Source organism: Panthera uncia, chromosome A2 (assembly GCF_023721935.1).
Source record: "Panthera uncia isolate 11264 chromosome A2, Puncia_PCG_1.0, whole genome shotgun sequence".
Lineage (NCBI taxonomy): Eukaryota > Metazoa > Chordata > Mammalia > Carnivora > Felidae > Panthera > Panthera uncia.
The window spans coordinates 94,312,327-94,325,447 of NC_064816.1; the positions used below are offsets into that span (position 1 = coordinate 94,312,327).

The 13,121-nt window shown below is 44.5% G+C and overlaps 1 protein-coding gene across 1 annotated transcript in view; it reads right to left on the reverse strand.

The window, feature by feature from the left end:
- Positions 1 to 13,121, reverse strand: part of PON1 (paraoxonase 1) — a 35,751-nt gene that overhangs the window by 3,084 nt on the left and 19,546 nt on the right. The window contains exons 6-8 of the mRNA XM_049641487.1: positions 12,731 to 12,931; positions 11,467 to 11,548; positions 639 to 767 (exon numbers count right to left, since the gene is read on the reverse strand). Of these exons, the coding sequence (XP_049497444.1) occupies positions 639 to 767; positions 11,467 to 11,548; positions 12,731 to 12,931 (412 nt within the window). The remainder of the gene's footprint in view (positions 1 to 638; positions 768 to 11,466; positions 11,549 to 12,730; positions 12,932 to 13,121) is intronic.

Genomic DNA, 13,121 nt, shown 5'->3' on the forward strand with positions numbered 1-13,121 from the left:
ATAGCAAGAAGGTACGTTAGATTTTTTTTTAACTATTGTGAATACTCAAATTGGAGAAACTCACTATTGATGAACTCCAGTCCAGTGCTGGCTACCCTAATCCAGCCCTCCACTCTGCTCAGACTTGTACAAAAGGCTACTGTGAAGGCTCCCCCTGCTCTCTAGCTCTGAGTCAGGATCGACCAAGGAGTAGCAGCATGGTAATGGGAGGACTGAGAGCGAGCTGGCGTACTTGTTCCAGGCTTCCTCCTTGTAGGGACCCTCCTCTGCGTCCCCCAACTGGGGGGCCTCTCCACACACAGCTCTTCTCTTATTCTGGCTTCTGGTAACCATTTCCTCCTCCCTTGCTAGCCCTGGGGTGATGCATTATCTTCTGTTCGTTTCCCTATGTGCGCCCACACCTTTGTATAGCGTGCCCTTATTAAATCCCCTCAAATTACCCCATTTAAATGTACCATCTGTCTCCTGCCTAGACTCTAACTAAAATGCCTCCCAAAGTCAAACTCCTTTTTATATCTCATCATTTGGATCATCTATCCATGTCCCTCCTTATATTTGCACATATAATTGAGATTTATGTTTTCAAGCGAGAAACAGCGGGGAATAGGTTGCTGATCAGATTCATTTTTCAAACTAACCTCTGATGCGGGAGGATTCTCCGGGTCATAGAAGAAGATTCTCATGCCATTAGGATGGCATCCAACCCAAAGGTCCCCTGTCACAGGATCCACGGATATGTTATCCACGAGTGTGTTAAAGTCCAGGGACTTCCAGATTAAAACCAAGGAGAGAAGGAAGGACAGAAAGTGAAAAAAAATTGAGAGGTGATGGAACAATATTTCAGGGAAAGCCATCGTCTTGTCCTCTGTCACCACACTGTTGGTTCCAGGACACAATTCTTCCCCATTTCAGTACAGCTCAGGGAATTCCTCTAGCTTTCCATCTATGCTAGCATTTAATCAGTTTCCAGGACAGATGAGGGAAGGGGAAGATGCAGAAAGCCAAGAAGGATTGTTAGAAGTCAGATGAAATCATTGGGACTAACATCTGTGCATGAACCTAAAACTGAAAGGAAGAAAAAGTTTTAAGTGCAGCATAAAACAGTTCCTTCTAAAACGGCATGTGCAAATGATATTTTTACAAGCATTCAGAAAACAACCAGGAAATGTAGATTCATTTTTGAGGAGCACGTCGATGAAATGTAGGCTCTTCTTTAATGGCTAATCATAGGCTGTGCAGCCAGAGGAGAAATGATCACCCAGGGTCTAATTTTTGCCTTGGAGTTGGGAAAAAGTTTCTTCTTTAGTTTCCTGATGTTATTCAACTCCCTGCTCTTCTGCTGTTTATTTTCTAAATATAAGTTGCGAGCATGTGATGACTGCACAGATTGCTGTCGAGGCTTTGTACCAGGATCATAAATAATACCAATGATTCTTAATTCCACCATTCATCATCTTGGCTGCCTTCTACTGGGGAGAAATCACATCTATTTGTTTACCTCTAACTCTCAGTTGGAGAAGTAATATCTACCGTGTACCTCAAACAGAGGCCAGCATACCTCAGCGCCCAGAGACCGTGTAATAACTGGTGGTGACTCATTGCAAAGGCCAGAGTGTGGGCAGGCGGTTAGGGCAAACCAGCGCTGCCCTGCCCCGTGCTTCCTCCTCAAAATGACAGCTATCCCCACATGCCCATGAAGGGACTAGAGGGCTCCAGCGTCACAGCAGAGTCTCCATGCAGAGCCATCATTCATTTCTACCCTGGAGGCAAGCAAGGTCGGCCAAAGGAGGCGGCCAAGCAAACATCCTCTGGCCAAAATCAGCCCTGGGCCTTCTCTGCCCCCCACCGCCAAACCCCCATCTATCACAGTGTCAGACATTCTATGCTGATACAGTCATTTCGTTAGATGAGGAAAATGTTGGTCTCAGGGCTCTGCTATTATCTTTGGGAGGGGTAACTGCCAAACTGGTGAATTCCATGGCAGTCGAAAGCCTACAGAGATGTAAACTGGAGGTGAGAGAAGAGAAGGACACCAAAGCCTGGGAGCCCCGTTCATTTGACACACGGTTACTGAGCTCCCTCCATGTGCTCTACAAGAAGCTCAGCTCCTGGAGCATGCGTCAGGAAGTGGCAGGCCTGGCTCCTGCCAAGGGGGGGCTGACGCTCCAGCAGGGAGACCCTTTGGGGCCCAGCAATGAACTCTTGCCTTGCAAATCTGTAATTCCTAGCTAGACTAACTCACTACGGTGCACACAATGTACACATTTCATGCTTCCACAAAGCCAAGTGGAAAATTTGACATTCCTTGATAAAGGAAACTTAATAAATTATTCTCATTGGGAAAAACTGTGTTCTCTGTTAACATCCCAATTTTTAGAGAACTGGAATGCATCAAAGTGGGACCCATTCATCGGCTGTGTCTTGAAATCTTTTTTTTCCTTTCTGTGCAGGAGGAGATAATTCCTTTTTTTTTTTTTTAAAGTAGGCTCCAGGCCCAGCATGGAGCCCAACATGGGGCTTGAACTCACTACCCTGAGATCAAGACCTGAGCTGAGATTAAGAGTCACACTCTTAACTGACTGAGCCATCCAAGCGCCCTGAGATTATTTTTATTGTGGTAAAATATGCATAACATGAAATTTGTCATTTTAACCATTTTAAAGGGTACAACTCAGTGGCATTAGTGCCCTCACAATGCTGTGCAACCATTACCCCTATCCATTTCCAGAAACCTCTATCATCCCAGACAGAAACTCTGTACCCGATAGTGCCCTATTCCCCCCTCTACCATCCCCTGATAACCTCTATTCCACTTTCTGTCTATGAATTGGTCTATTCTAGGAACCTCATAAAAGTGAAATCACACAATACTTGTCCTTTTGTGTCAGGCTTACTTCGCTTAGCATAAGGTCTTCAAAGTTCATCCATGTTGGAACACATATTAGTACTCTTTTTTAAGGCTGAATAATATTCCATTGTATGTCTATCCCACATTTTGACAGGACATAGACCACCCACAGCTCATCACGAATTTTAAGATCAGTCTCCTTTCATTTATCAAATTTCTTGACACTCCAGGTATTAATTAATTACCCACTCTGAATTAATATGATCCTTCAAAAGAAAGAATAACATTACAGTCACAGGGGGAGCCTCAACTGAATTGTAATGTCAGGAGGTAGGCATTACCTATTGCCAAAAGTGGGTGTCAACCCTGAAATACGTCCTTTGCAGGACGAGCGCCTTTATCATTCTGTGTTGAATATATATACTAGATAGGGCTCTAGTCTTATAACAGTCTTTAACTTTCAATTTATAGAAGTACCTACTGTTATAACCACAATCTGTTTTTATTCCCTCGGCCAGTATGAGTGTATGAAATTCCACTTTACATCAGCTAATACCAAATGGGCTATGCCAATGATTTTTAATGTCTAACATGATGCTCCATTTGATAAAGCTTTGAGGTAATTTACTCAGAGCAAAGCCTGTCATGACAGTACCTTGGATGTACTGACAGGAACAGTTCCACAAAGCATGGTGACAATGCTTTATGCCATGGGCGGTTATGGCAAGAGACAAATGTCTTTTTTGTAAGGGACAAGGGACTACTTCTTTAATGCTCCACTTTGCTGTTACTTTCTCTTTCCTCTCCTTTGTGTTTTTACCTCTTTTCACCCAAAACTTCAGACCAGATCATAATTGGTAGGGGAAGAAGATAAACCCCTGAAGTGTACCAGCCCTATCATATTAATTGAACAAATATTTGTTGAATGCCTACCACGTGTTGGTGAACTCTTCCAGGAACAAATAGAAAATTACCTGTCCTTCTGGAACTTACACCCTAGTAGAAGAGGCAGACAGTTGAGAAGATAAATAAAATATAGAGTATTTCACTTATAAAATATAAGTTAAATATATAGTATTAGTAATAAATGTTGAAGGGGAAATGAAGCTATAAGGAGAAAGGAAGTATAAGTGTGTATGTGTGCACGTGTGTGTGTGTATGTGTGTGTGTGTTGGAGGAGGTCATCAAGAGGACGTGACCACCAGTTGATCCTCAAGCTGGGCCCAGGCAATCAGAGGCTCCTTAACCCCTCCCCTGTCCTTGGGATGTACATTCTGCCCACTGTTTCCACAGTGGGAAGTGTTCCAAGGACATAGCCTTGAGAGAGTAATGTGTTATTGAGACCATCTGGACAGTGTATGTGGCTGAATCCAGTTAAGGCCTCTATATAAACTTTAAAGATTCTGGCGGATGGGTGTGGAGATCTACTTGTCCTAAGGCTGTTCAAAACAAGCCTCGTACGTAAGTTCCCTTGTTTATTAAACCTGCCACCTGCCAGTCTGTCTGCCTTCTTCTTTTATCTCTCCTTGCCCCCCTATTTGGGCAAAAACGTGGATTAACTTAGAGGATTTTATGCTAAGTAAAATAAGTCCAACAGAGAAAGACAAATACCACATAATTTCACTTACATGTGAAATCTAAAAAAAACAAAACAAACGAACAAAGAAACAGCAAAAACAGACTCATAAATACAAAGAACAAATTGGTGGTTGCCAGAGGGGAATCGGGTGAGTGGACAGCAAAATAGGCGAAGAAGGTTAAGCGGTACAAACTTCAGGTATAAAATCAATAAGTCATAAAAATGAAAAATATAGTCAATAATACTGTAATACCATTGTATGGTGACAGATGATGCCTACATTTGTGATGAGCATGGAGTCATGTGCAGAATTCTCAATCACTAGATTGTACACATGAAACTAATATAACGTCGTTATGTCAACAATACATCAATAATAAGTTTTTTAAATAAATGGATTTAATTTTAAAAAAAAGAAAGCCGGAAGAAGAGTTGAGATCCGAGAAAGACACGTGGGTGTCCCCTACTCTGTAGCTTTGGAGCTGGCAGACAAGGTGAGAGAGCAGGATGGTCATTTGAAGACCTTGAGTGACGCTTGGCAAAGCTAGGAGGGCGCAAGCTGCGGTGGATTAAGGTGCAAGTGCCGTGACAAAGTGTGATCGGGACTCTAGGAGGTGGAGCCCCTGGAAAAGTGAGGATAGTGAAGAGGAGGATGCTGTGGTGATTGACAGTGGAACGAACAAAATGCCCCGTGCTGTCCAACCCCTAAAACAAAGGAAAGCAACAGCACCACGACAACCCCAGCTAGTGGGGCAGCCTCCAACTGAGCGAAACGATTCACGAAGAGAATGTACTCCCAGTGAGCTTATTGATACAGCTGCCAAGTTCCAGCAAAGAGCCAGGAAAAGTATCCTGACATGGTTAGTGCACCTAAGGGATACAGGGAGGCGGTGGGGGGGGTGGGGAGTGGGAGGGGCGGGAGATGACATTTCTCTGACTGGGCAGGAAGCAGAGAAAATGAGCAATATCAGCACATACCCTGCTGTCTAGTAGCACCTGGAAGGAGCTCAAAGGCTCAAAGTACTCACTCCATTACAGATTAGACTATTGTAGCTTGCAGTGAGGTTTGGCCCAATAAGGGGCACCTACCTGGGCATGTGGACTCCTGAAAATCTATAGAGGAGGAACAACAATCTTAGGGAACTGGGAATGAGACAGGCAATCTCCGCCTCTGTGTTTGAAGGCCCTGATTAGGCCACATTCACTGCAAGAATGAAAGCTAGGATACTCCAGTCCACCCCCAACACCCGTTATGGGACACTCATGTCCATGTTGAGCCCAGTTGTGAGACAAGACATTTATAATGTTGGGCAATCCATTGTTGATCTGGGGAAAACTGACAAATCCTAGGAATGGCTGTGGGAAAGACTTGAGACAGAGAAGTCACCCATAAAAACAAAAGGCTATCCCAAATGACTGTAAAGGTCCAGTAAAAATAACCCGGAAGCAAATGTGGTTTAACCGGATTGCTGCAGGGACCCCACATGAATGGAAGGACTGACAACTCAGCACTGTACTCATTGGCCTGTGGAAAGCCATCAAACCTGAACAACAATTCAGACCTGCTCCGTCTGCCCCTTCCCATCCCTGATTCCCTGCCTGCTCTAACAGAAGCTTTGGGAACACAGTCTTATTTGGGGTGAGTTCCTCCTGTACCCCAGGGCTAGATGTGGGCCAGGACTGCCTGGAAGTGAGGGCAGTTGGGGACCATCAGAGGCCTCAAGCTGAACACACTACTCACTGGTCCTCCAGAAGTAACCGGTGGATATTAGATCCAAATGTACTCTAATACCTGGTAAGCCTGAGAAGTTTTCAGCATCATCAATGGTTACACAGAACAAATGGTTATGGTTAAGAAAGTTTTTTGACACTACAAATTTAGTGTTCCCCTCTACTCCAAGAATATGAGGTTTCTGTCTCTCCAATACCAGAGATCATATTGGGCATTGATATCCTACAAGGTGAAACTGCAAACCTCTATCTGTGAAGTCCGGACCTGGGTTGTAGTAATCAAACCAGTGTTGGAAGGAAACACCCACTGGGAACCAGTAGGCCTGTCACCCTTGGGGAAAATGGTAACTGTCAAACAGTATAAATTGCTCCAGAGCATAAGGAGATAGAAGAAACCATCCAAGAACACACTGCAGGACATTCTCCAAGCTTTCCTGGAACAGCTGCAAGAGAGAGAATGGGCCACGAACCCACAAAAAATCAAGGCCCAGGAACTGCCATAAACTTTTTGGGAGTCATTTGGTTAGGCAGACACATGTTCCAGAAGCTGTGATTGATAAGATGCAAGCTTAACAATCCCTAAGAACCTGAAAGAGGTACAAACCTTTGTGGGGATTTTGGGGTTTGGGAGAACTTTTTTTCCCCATCTGGCACCGTGTCTCTGTCCCTTGTATGGACTGATTAAAAAAAGGACATGTGTGGGTCCGTGGATAAGGGCAACAAGTCAGCTTTGAGAAGACAAAAGTACTAGTGAAAGCTTAGGGTATTAAAGCTCTGGGCATCTCCCAAGCGGGGCTACCGTTTGAGTTACATGTGTCTGTGATTCCAGAAGGTATGAAGTGGGTACTGGGCTGGGGATCACAGGAGGACAGAGTTCCCCGAGGATTTGGGGCCCAGCTCTGGAAGGGGACAGAAACTCCATATACCCCATAGGGCAACAGTTCCCAGCAGTGTATACAGTGCTGCTCCAGGTGGAGCCTCTCAGGAAGGAAGAGCATGTCAAAGTAAGAATTTTTCTTCCTTTCAAGGGGCGGATTGAGAATATGTTCCACTGACTTATCGCTGCCACGGCTCAAACCCCCATGTTGGCCAAGTGGCATTCCTATCTGCCGCAGAGGAGCACTCTGTCCACCAGCCCTCTGTCTCTAGAAATGAGGGCACTACTGGGCCCTGTAGACTATGTAGATCCTAAGGATGCACCACCCCTCCCAGGCCCCATTCCTGTGGCAGCCCCAACAGCCTGCAGAGAGGGAGTGGGGGATGGATCTAGTCAAGGGCATCCATCCAGGGGCGCTGCAGTTTCTATTCAGCCCGACACTGACACCATCTGGATGGAAGTGGAAAGAAACCGCAGCCCCGACAAGGGGCCGTGTGGTGATGACTCATGAGCCCTGACCGTTAACCCTTTGCATTGACAGTTGGGCTGTTCTAAAGGGATTAATCCTATGGCTTGGACAATGGCAAAGCGAAAGGTGAATAATCACGAGTAAGCCCTGGTGGGGTCAGGATACATGGAAAAATATTTGAGCCTGCCTGCAAGAACCTGAGACAGTCAGTCCTCACTGGCTTCCACATCTCAGCTCACAAGGGACTGAAACCCTTTGGCAATCAGGAAGCCGATGTCCTGGCTTGGGTATAAGCACTAGCAACTAACACTTTCGTAGATACAGAGATTGGGTGCATTAAAAAAGTAGCCATCCCAGTGCCCTGGTGGGAGGGTATATCTCCAAGGAGGCTCCATTGCCCTCAAAATACAGAGACTTAGTCAATCCAGTAGCAGCATGCTCTTTATGTTTTAAACAGCACCCAAGGCAACTGCCAAAGAAGTCTGAGGCCATCCGCTGGGAATGGCAGATGGACTGCATTAGCCTTTTGCCTGTGAGTGCGGTTCTAAATATGCCTTGGTTTGTGTGGACACCACATCTGGCCTAAACCAAGCTTTCCCTCGTCATCATGGCTACCACCATCAGGGGATTAGAGAAGCTGAGTAATATGGATGAATACCATCATTGAATAGACAGTGATTGGGGGTCACATTTCAAAAGTCATCATGTGCAAAACTGGGCAAAATAACACAACATTGAATGGAAGTTCCATCTTCCCTATAACCCACAAATAGCAAGGGTGGTAGAAAGGAAAAATGGAATATTAAAGCAGCAAATGAAATTACTAACAAGTAAAACCACCTTGGCCGGGTGGACTATATATCTTTGAATGGTCGACCAGTAGGGCCCTGTTTCTCCAGATGCCAGACTAAGGACCCCTACCAAGGCACCCAATACTGAAAGGGTCCAGAAGTCATGAGAGGCAGCCATTGTGCCCACTCTCTCCATGGATCAAGGAACTATGCCGCTGAAAACACCAAGCCCCATCATGCCTGAGCAAAGCATTATCTACTGGAATTTGCAATGAGATGTCCCTCCAGGATGGGCGACTTACTTTGCATAGGATGTTTGAAGGGGAACTACTCAGGCTGCACTGGATCCCACTGTCCTGCTGTAGGCTGGACCTGTTGAAATGCGCTGTATCTGAAAGAGGGGAAAGGGTAGGGGTCCTAGTCTGGCATATCCTGCTCCCAGTCCACCTCCTCATGCCTGATGATGCTGCCTTCCCTGGCCAACACGTATGGTATACACCACATGGTCAAATGCCTAAAGCTGCAGCCACATTAACATCTAAGGATGAGGCCACAAGTGTAATTCTTAAAGAAGGGGACGATCTCCATGTAAGTTCCTACTAAATGTCTATTTTTTTCGGCCTGAAAACTTCTGCTGTTCCTGTAGTGTCCAGTCACAGAATGGGCACCCGAGGAAAATACCTTTCTACAGTGGGCCACTCATATGCCTGACAAAAAAAAAAAAATCAATTCAATTGTCAGATATGTGGAGAGCTGCCCTTCTCTTGCTGGTCAGGATTGCCATAGTAGGTATCACCATGCTGGGGAGGGGATCCAAAAGCCCTAAAGGAGTACATTAAGAAACAGCAAGTTAGGAGTAGTACTTTCAATCCATCTGATATTACCAATACTAATCCAGAAAACCAGCTTATGGCACACACTATCAGTAACACTGGGCATGGGTATTCTTTTTCTGTCAAACTACACAGGCACCCCATCAAACTGCTGACTGAAGAATCCTAGAAATACCATCATTGGAGCTAGGGGTGGCTATGCTCAGATTTGAGATGGGTTTATGTGGGTTACTAGGGCTACAGACAGTGGAACCCCCAGATACCCCTATGTTGGGAACAGAAAAATCATTCTAAACAGAACCAACCCATTTGTACCAGGAATGTATCCATGGGATGGATATCGCTCATACCGTATAATTATTCTATCATATTAAAGGATGGCAACTACTTTGGTGCTGACAGGTCACACTGCCCAGGTACTGATTGGGTGGCCACAAGTGGGGCCCAGTGCTCATGTGGCCCCAATCTTTGGTCATGGCTTCTACCTATGTGGTTGGGCCCCTACACTCTGTGTTTTTCTTGGGCATGCGGGAGAGTCCACCCCACCGTAACAACTGCCAAGCTCCCTCCCCTCCAGGCCAGGTGGGCACACTCTATTTCCACTGGCATGATCAGCTGGCCACTGGCTTTGTTCCCTCCATTGTCCCGGAAGGTGTTAGAGCACACATCAAAGCCCCTACCAAATTCATCCAGCAAGCCTTAAATGATAACAAAGCCTGTCTGTACTGAACATTGAAAGTCTCTAATGATAAAAGCTGTCATCCAAAATAGGATGGCCTCGAACACTATCACCACCTCTTTGCCATTATCCAAACAGAATGTTGTGTGTCCATACCTGAGGAGTCTGTTAATGTGTCATCTTTATTAAATCACATAAGGACACAAATGAATACCCTGACTGATTTGACCCTCAGCTCAGGGAACTTAATAAATCAGTGGTTCAGATTTGGGGGCTCTTGGAGGAAGAAATCGCCACTGATTTGGGGAATCATGGCCTTACTTTGTGTTTACTCTTGCCTGTACCGATATTGTTGCTATAGTATCTGCCTCCAGTGTAGCCAGATAGCCACTAAACAAGCTGCACACATGCTATCGAAACCCCTTGCTGACTGCCCTGGGCACGTTGCAAAAGAGGGGCGTGGATGAGATTGTAAGAGCTATCGCAAGGGATGGAGTGTTGGAGCAGGTCATTGAGAGGACATGACCACTGGTTGACCCTCAAGCTGGACCTGGACAATTGAAAGCTACTCATCCTCTTCCCTGTCCTTGAAATGTACATTCTGCCCACTGTTTGCACAGTGGGAACCATTCCAAGGGCACAGCCTCGACAGAGGTAGGTGTTGTAGAGCCCATCTGGATGGTACCTGTGACTGAGCCCCATTAAGGCCTCTATATAAACTTTTAAGATTCTGGCAGGCAAGTGTGGAGAGAAACTCATCTTGCAGCTGCCTAAGACAAGCCAAGTAAATAAGTTCTCTTGTTTATTAAACCTGCCATCAACCGATCTGGAGTGGTCTGCCTCTTTCTTGGTCTCTTCTTGTCCTCCATGTAGAGCGAGGTGGGTTCGGGTTGCACCAGGAAGCCCCTGAGGTTGCAAACTAATGGTGTGTGTGTGTAGCAAGGCGAGCAGAGTCGCAAGCTTAGATTAGGTGACCAGGGAATGCCTTGCTGAAGGGACATTTTAGTGAAAACTGGAAGGATATGAATGAAAGAGCCACAGAGATCTGGAAGAAGATCCTCTGAGCAGAGGGAACAAGTGTCCCACCTGAGGCAGGGCCCCTGCTGAGCTCAGGAACCTTCGAGATCAAGAGGGGGAAGCACTGAGACAAAGGTTGCAAAGTGATGGACTGCTGGGGCGTGTGGTGGTCACTGGGAGTACTTTATATTTTATGGGGCTTTATATGTATATTATTTATAATTATTGTGGAGAGCGCTGTCATATGAAATACCAGTTGAGGCCATTTCTTTGCTGTTCCATCAACAAGGAGGAAAAAATAAAAGGGAGAGAGAGAAAGGGGAGGGAGAAGAGGAGGGAAGAAAGGAGGGAGGAGAGGAAGGGAAGGGGAACTGAGCTATATATACAACGCCCAACTGAAAATTCACGAGGGCAGAAAGAATCAAAGTTTCATAGGTGGATGTTTGGTTTGCTGCTTCCCACTCTGCCGCCAAATGAAAGTGAACAACAAACACACACGGTGCTGTTGACTCTTAATAGAGAAGTGAAAAATTGGTTCTCACCCACTCCAATTAGACAATCCTTTTTTGCTCACTTTTAATTTCACAAATCAATTAGAATCTAATTATCACTCTGCAAACTTATAGTGTTAATACATCTTACCTTCAATGGAGTTAGAGTCCAATTAGCGTGCTTTTCATACACATGAATCTTATGAGCCAGCAATTCACCTATATAGACATACCTTCAAAGAAGAAAGAGCTACATCAAAGCACTTGAAGTAATGCAACTCAAAAGGTTACGGTGAAGTTGTAATAACTCTTCCTAAGAAAGAACTTTGCTTAGAGACCGGAAAACAGGGCCCATCTCAAAGCACACCAAATTCTGAAAAAAAAACCTCAATGAGTTTATAGTAGACAAAAGAGTTTTAATTTCTGAAAAGTTATTTCTAAAGATAAGAACTTAGTTGTCCCTGACTAGAAGAGAAGAGACTTGGTCCTAGTACCAGCTCTTAATGTCTGGGAGCAAAATGTATTATACTACTTCTCTTAGTTTGTCAATAGAGTGACAAACCCCAGATTCTGCATTTCAGAGGATAATGGGTTCTCTCAGGCAGGCTGCAGGAAAGCCCCTTGACCATCAGGCTCTTGTTTTAGGCCAGAGAAAGGATGAGAGAAGACAAGATGCTCGGCTTGGATCTGAGAGAAGTCTTCCTCCCCTCTTCCCCTGAGTCTGGTCCTGACCCTGTTCATTTAGTATTTTGCACACAGTGCAATGCCACACTCATCACAGAGACCTGTGGTCAATGCGTCCCAGAGCAAAAAGAGAAATAATGATTTATTATCTGTTATTTTGGAAAACCAGGAAGTGCTATAAATCATTGAAAGCTGTCCATGATGTTTCCTTTAATTATGTTACTAACCCTCTGAAATCCATGATGATACAAGATGAGGAAGGATATATGGATGGATATACAGCTCTTTTTAAATTTTTTAGGGGATGGAAGGGCAGACTTTTCCCCCATAGTAACACTTTCTTAAGAAAGCAGTTTCTTGATTTACATTTTGGTGCAACCTCTTTATCTTGTCAAAAACCAGCACTATTGAGATATATAACTGCATGCTGTTCATCTTATAATGCACTCAAAAATCTTCCCTCAAAGCAAAGCTATTTAGCAATACTAAATGTTTAGCATAGATTCCCCCACCCACACGAAACAAATTTAAAGAGTATGCCTACACAGAATAGAAAATATGTTTGATAAATTTTATCCCCTGAAAAATTAAGACATTTTAAAGTTCTTCCTAATTTCCTCTTACCAGGATAACATGCTAAAATGTGCCACATTATTTAGAGAATGAATATGTTCAAAAGATACCTAACAAGAATCTGGGGGAATGTTTGAGATTTGAAAGAGTTCACATACTTGCCATCAGGTGAAATGTTGATTCCATTGGCAAAGTCAAATCCATCTGCCATCACTTGAACTTCAGTTGGACTATAGTAAACGACATAGGACCACGCTAAACCCAAATAGAGCTCCCAGGACCTCAAGTAGTGGTCAACAAAATAGTGATCATTTGTGGCATAAAAGTGCTCAGGTCCCACAGCAACAATATCATTCAAACTGCAAATTCAAACACACACACATATGATATATACAGGCAAATGTGTTGTATATTACAGGATTATGCATTGATTAGCATTCATTAATGTCTGTTCCTAAAAATCAAGATGTGGGATGGAGTTTCACTCTATTACTGCACAGAATTAATACGGCATTAGTCCCACCTGAAGACAACAATTACTCTAAAAAA